Here is a 6,505-nt window from a genome sequence, read left to right as displayed (position 1 = left end):
GGATTGGAGTCCGGAGAGTGGAGTCCGGAGAGTCGTGCCGTGCGCAGTGCACGTGATTGTGCCTCCCGGGCGGGTTCTACGGGTGCGGCCACCACGGGGCTGGAGTGGGTGCGCACCCCTTTATTCGGACAGATCCCAGGTTACACACGCGAGGCTCGGGCCCTCATACCCGCGTCTCTGCCCCATCCGGGCACTGGCTCGCTTTGCAAAAGCCCACACCTCCGTGGCCGGCAGTGGCCCATCTGCTGTGGCTGCGTGGACATCTGCATGACGCCCGCCCTCCTAGCCGCCGCTGGATTGACTTTTCAAAGTTGCTACGGAACGTAAATGCGTAAAGGCGCTTGCACCCTTCCAGGGAAGGTCAGGTGAGAGCTGCGTTAATGTGTAGAAGCGAATGTGCAGCCAGAAGGGGACGAAGCAGCCTTCAGTATTTGCAAAGCTCAGGGGGTGTCTGTGCTGCGTCGCCACGATGGTCCTGAGGGAGGAGGAACCTCCCTGGCGTCATAGGGGCGATACCCGTAAAGCTCAGGTGGTTACAAGGTCCTACAGCGGTAGGTTTGGAAACCAAATCAGCAGACTGGGAGAAGATTCGTAGACGTGGGTGGTGGAGAGAAAGGGAAAAGGCGCCCACGTTCCTTCCTTGTGTGCAGGCTCCCACTTTTGCTGAGGTCCAGAGCTAGGAGGGGGCCTGAAATGTAAGCTTAAATCAAGTCGGTTGCCTTCGCTGTTACCTACTTCTGGGCATTTTCAGTTGATCAGAAGAGGGTATGTATTAAATAAAAGAGACCAGATAATTTCATGGCATTTGACCTTTTTATCCAGGGGCAGGGGGAGAACGAGCACTACATGTAGAAAAAAAATCGGAAAAGAAAGAGGCGTGAAAACAGAAGCTGCTTTGAAATTATATGTCATGGCATGCTTTGTTCATTGAAATGATCCCATTTAAGTGGGTTGTTTTGTGGTTTTGTTTTGTTTTGTTTTCAGCGCTATTGGGTAATTGACAAACACAGTTATATCTGTTTAAAGTGTACAACGTGATGATTTGATGTGCAGTATAAGTTGTGGAATTATTGCCAAGGTCAGGGTGATTAACACATTAATCACCTGGCAAAGTTAACTTGGAATCCCAGACAAACAAGCTGTGTCAAAACCACAGGCAAGTCCAGGGAGCAGAGGAGAGGCACGCTTTATTTTAAAGTTTATTTAATTTATTTTGAGAGAGAGAGAGACAGAGACAGAGGGTGAGGGAGAGAGGACCCCAAGCAGGCTCCACACCGCCAGTGCAGAGCCTGACGCTGAACTCGAACTCACAAACCGTGATGCCCTGAGCCGAAACCAGGAGTCAGTCACTTAACCAACAGAGCCACCCAGGTGCCCCAAGGTGCACTTTTGTAAGGAGAGAAGGGGCAGCTCCCAGAAGGCTCTTAGGAACTAAAAGTTCTCTGGAGGAAACTGGGAGTTCCAAGTGCAGTGGCTTCTCATGAGTGCAGCTAGTGCCTGGGATGCCGAGGAAAGCAGCTTCCTTCGGCCACAGTAGTAGAGTATAGCCTCGTGCAAGGTCAAGTCCATGCAAGGTCAAGTCCATCTCTTCCTGTTGGGGGTGCCGCTGACCACGAGTGCTAGGGCATGAGAGCTGCCCCTCCCCAAATCTCCCAACTCCATTTTAATGAGGTGTGTCGTTACTGATTTTCACAACATACATTTATATAGTGCAACGATGACTAAGATAAAGATAATTAACACACTTGTCACCTCACATGGCAAACCTCTGTGTGTGTGTGTGTGTGTGTGTGTGTGTGTTTTGAGACTGCTTACAGTCCGTATCTAGCAACTCTCAAGTACATGTTACCATTATTAAAAAATAAGAAAATGAGAAGTTTCAGTTTTATAAATTTATGCAACGTTGAGCCATCCGATAGTCTAGAAGGAGCTTTCTAAATTACACAGGTCTTTGGTTAATGTACAAGATAAAGCTCTAGTACCCCCGTTTTACAGGTGAGGGACTTAGGCACAAGGAGTTGAAGGTCGTGCAGGTGTCTCTGAGTGTTCAAAGGCTGGCAACAGAGGGCCCAGCACACTGATCCGTTTCCCTGCCAACCCCGCAGGGGACTGTGGAGTGGGGCGGGGGTGGGGGAAGCAGGTAATGTAGGTGGGTCCTGCTGGCAAATGGAACACATCCGTTTTGTTTTTTTAGATGACAGTTGTCTTTTTATTTTTTTATTTCTAGGATAGAGAGAGACAGCGTGAACAGGGGAGGGTCAGAGAGAGAGGGAGACACAGACTCTGAAACAGGCTCCAGGCTCTGAGCTGGCAGTCAGCACAGGGCCCGACGCGGGGCTCGAACCCACGAACCGCGAGATCACGACCTAAGCGAAAGTCGGATGCTTAACCGCCAAAGCCACCCAGGCGCCCCTTTTTTTTTTTTTTTTAAATGTTTTATTTATTTCTGAGAGAAAGAGACACCGTGAGCAGGGGAGGGTCAGAGAGAGAGTGGGAGACACAATCCGAAACAGGCTTCAGACTCTGAGCTGGCTGTCGGCACAGAGCCTGACGCGGGGCTTGAACCCATGAAGCGTGAGATCATGACCTGAGCCAAAGTCGGACGCTTAACCAACTTTGTGCCACCCAGGCGCCCCTCACATCCGTTTTCATAAGGAGCTCGTCTAGAAAGGTTTTCTTCAGCTGCAGAGAAGGAAAAATTAGGAAGTTATGAGACAGAGACCAGGAAAAGAGTGGGAAGATTCCAGAAATGGCCGGAGATAAAACAAGACGGGATTCCCCCTAGGACCCTCTGTGTCCCTCATCCCTGCTTCCTTCCCTCAGCTGCAAGCAGTTAGGGCCTTTACCTGGGGCAGATCCTGGAGATGGGCGATGAAGGGCACTGGGACTGGGTACCCGGGACCTTCAACCTCACAACAAACCTCTGGCGGCCGAAGGACTCGGGGCAGCAGAGCTCCAGGCAGGGCCAGAAGGTGCAGTTGGGGCCACATTGACGCGTCTGCTTCAGGGGCAGGATGGTGTCGTCATGACAGCAGTGTTGGGAGGGGTCGTAGACCTGGTCCCCACACCGGGGGGCGGGCTGGCACAGCCACAGGCCTGAGCCCATGGGGGCATCTGGCGGAGACACTGATGGTGGGGGTCAAGGAGGGACAGATGCCCCAGGGCAGCCGCCTCCCTCCCCATTCTCCTCTCTCCTGGGTCTTACCTGCGACTGCCTTTGAACCCTGGAGGAAGAAGATTGTTATGCAGACAGGAACTCCTAAGGGAGAAGAAAGTGGGTTCTTTTTCAGGGAGAAGAAAGTGGGCTCTTTTCCAGTCCGGATTCCTTCCCGCCCACACAACACCAGGCCCTTCTCAGATACCAGCGGGGTGTCAGAGAATACGACTCAGATTTGGACACTGAGATAGCATCCTCTCCTAACAGGTTAAGGGCCCAGGCCTTCAAGACTGTCCCCCACCTCCCCGCCACGGACACTAGTCACAGACCCACCCCGGCTGTCACCTGTGCTTCTGACCCACTGGTTACCGATTGGACGTTCCAGCGACCCCCTTAGGTTCTTCCGGCTTGCTAGAGCAGCTCACGGAACTCAGGGGACACTCGCTCATGTTTATTGGTTTCTTAAAGTCTCTGATACGGGGTATGGATCAACAGCCCGAGGAAGAGATCCCTATGGCAGGTTCACTCAGGTGTGTTCACCAGTTCATTAAAAACTCTGATAAAGAGTATGAATCAGCAGCAACATGAAGAGATGCATTTGGCAAGGGGAGGGGTTCCGGCGCCGCCACCTGCTTACAGACCTGGAGCCCCTCCAAGGCCAGTCCTGCTGTGTTTTTATGGGGGCTCCATTGCCTAATCGTGATTGGTTCAGCCACTGGCCGTTGGCTGGTTCGATCTCTAGCCCCTGTCCCCCACCCCCACCCCCCCAGGAGGTGGGGAAGGTGGGAGTGAGCATTCCACTCCTTCATCGCTCTGCTCAGTCCTCCTGGCCACCAGCTCCCATTCTTGGGTGTGGTTCCAAAGTCGCCTTCCTTAATAGCAAGATACCCATTTCACCTTTATGGCTCTGAACCATCTTCAGGAATTTACAAAGACCAAACGTACCTGAGAAATACGCTTTGGTTATCTAACGGCCAAGTAAGGATTTCTTACGAATCATTATACCCCAAGGAGGAAAGTGGGCTGGGGAAAGTGGCTGTGGGATCCTCAGGGAAGACACATGAGTAGTGAAGAAGGCTGGGTTAGGGTGGTTTAAAGGCATGGATTTGTGGGGGCGGGGCGGTGCCTGGGTGGCTCCCTCAGTTAAGCGATCGGCTCTTGTTGATTTCGGCTCAGGTCCTCATCTCACAGTTAGAGCCCCATGTTGGGCTCTGCGCTGACAGCGTGGATCCTGCTTGGGATTCTCTCTCCCTCTCTCTCTCTCTCTTTCTCTCTCTGCCCCTTCCCCCTCAAAATAAATAGATAAACATTAAAAAATAAAGAAAAGGGCGGAGTTTGGCTTGGGCCATCCCTGCAAGGGAGCCGGCTGAAGCGGGTCGTGAGCAGCCGAGGCTTTCCAGGGGACGAGTATTGAGGGAAGACTGAGCTCTCAGCTTGGGCTCCCAGACAGACAGGTTTATGGAGCTGTCTGTCAGAGATGCTTCTGAGGCGGCCAGGGGTGGAGAGGAGGCTGGGATGACGCTGGGGTTCGGGAGCTGCGTGGAGGGGCTGGGGTGAGATTTGGGCTCCTCCTTACCTAAGATGCTTCTTCGTGCTTTCATCGCTTCTGAAGAGGCTGTAGGACAATGAAGGAGACCGATCAGGACTGGAACTTTCTGCAGCCAGCTGGCCCAGCCTTTACTCCCCCGTTTCTGATTGGGCGGTTCAGATCAGGCCACTCCTAAACTCCAGCAGACTGAGAATCAGCAGCAAGCACATAGTTTCCTTAGGAGAGGATTGATTGGCTGGTCAGCCCTTAGGTGTGAGCTGCTGAAGACTGAGTCATTTGTCACTTCCTGGGCCACTCCAGACTTCGGTGGGTGGCCCTACCCCACGTTGGGCTGATCAGAGATTTCCATCCTGGGCTGTGAGGGGAATGAAAACTCACTCCCCATCATGGTGACACCCATTCCGCGTCCCGGGCCCAGCCCACGCCCACAGCCCTGATTCGTTTCCAGACTCGGGCCTGGGACCTTGGTTCCCACTCCAAACCTAACCCTCTAAACTTTTTTTTAAGTTTGTTTATTTCTTATTTAGTAATCTTTACACCCAACGTGGGTCTCAAACCCACGGCCCTGAAATCAAGAGTCTCACACTACTCCCCTCTGAGCCAGCTGGGAGCCCCCTAATTCCCTAAATGTTAACGTGGGTCGTACACATAATGCAGCGTGCATCAGCTCAGCCCCCTTTGTGGCCTGACTTCATTGGAGCCGCCTGCTCTACAGAACCCTCTTCCTGTCCCTCCTACCCAGGAAATACCCACATTCCTGAAAACACTAAACCCGTCTTTCCCAAGAGTCCTGCCTGCATCCCCTCTCCAGCCAGAGACCTATATCCCAAGTCACCTGGACACAGGGGACTTGAGTTCATCCTGGGTCTGCTCCTAACCTTTCCCTGCGCCTCAGTGTGGACAGAGACCCCCGCAGCCTTCCCCTCCTCAGGCTGGGCTCCCAGGTGTACCTGCGGCTGCCCCATCGACCCCACCTCCTCCCTCTCCTCTCCCACGGGCTCTCCTTTGTGGTCTGGACCCTCCCCGGTGCCTGCCTTCATGGGGCCCCAGGAGAGTCCAGAAGGGACCAGGACACTCAGGGTGGGGTGTGGCTCCCAGAGGGGCCCAGGCTGGGACCCGCCTGCTCTGCTGCTCCGGCCACACCAGCTCTGTCTCCAGTGCTCCCGACGGGCGCTCGCCTGGTGCTGTGCCAGCCACACGTGAGGTGGGATGAGCCTGACTCCGTGCAGCGCTGTGTGAACTTCATCCACAGTCTGCCCCAAGCGACGCTGCCCCAGCCTTAGGCTCCCGGAAGTACTTTATGGTTAAGGTGAAGGCCGCTCGCTGTCCACTCCTCCAGTGGTGGGGTTTGTCACAGATGAGCATCCCTGCTTTTTTTTTTTTAATTTTTTTAATGTTTTATTTATTTCTAGGAGAGAGAGAGAGAGTGAGCAGGGGAGGGTCAGAGAGAGAGGGAGTCACAGACTCTGAAACAGGCTCCAGGCTCTGAACTGGCAGTCAGCACAGAGCCCGACGCGGGGCTCGAACCCACGAACCGCGAGATCATGACCTAAGCGAAAGTTGGACGCTTAACCGACTAAGCCACCCAGGCGCCCCTGAGCATCCCTGCTTAAAGTCTGTTTAGGGTGGAAATGGAGAAGGGTTCTTGGGAGGTCAGGGCCTGTGTCTCTTTTGAGTGGAGACACCCTCCTCAGCCTGGATTTGTGCCGGGGAGGGGCAGCCTCGGCGGGATGCTGCTTAGGTATTGGGGGAGGACAAGGCCACTGAGTCCTTCTTGCTTGCCCACAACCAGCGTCCCA

At 53.8% G+C, this 6,505-nt stretch overlaps 1 protein-coding gene across 1 annotated transcript; it reads right to left on the bottom strand.

Annotated features, from left to right (window-relative positions):
* Positions 1–2,578: 2,578 nt before the first annotated feature.
* Positions 2,579–4,782, bottom strand: LOC144217754 (insulin growth factor-like family member 3). The gene is made up of 4 exons (XM_077747432.1): positions 4,734–4,782; positions 3,206–3,259; positions 2,847–3,126; positions 2,579–2,682 (listed from the first exon to the last, which is right to left on the bottom strand). The coding sequence occupies exons 1-4, from the start codon at positions 4,756–4,758 to the stop codon at positions 2,679–2,681; spliced, it is 363 nt and encodes a 120-aa protein (XP_077603558.1). The 5' UTR covers positions 4,759–4,782; the 3' UTR covers positions 2,579–2,678.
* Between the last annotated feature and the right edge of the window lie 1,723 nt (positions 4,783–6,505).

This window comes from Crocuta crocuta, unplaced genomic scaffold (assembly GCF_008692635.1).
Source record: "Crocuta crocuta isolate KB4526 unplaced genomic scaffold, BGI_CrCroc_1.0 scaffold334, whole genome shotgun sequence".
Classification (NCBI taxonomy): domain Eukaryota; kingdom Metazoa; phylum Chordata; class Mammalia; order Carnivora; family Hyaenidae; genus Crocuta; species Crocuta crocuta.
This window is presented reverse-complemented; position numbering and strand designations above follow the sequence as displayed.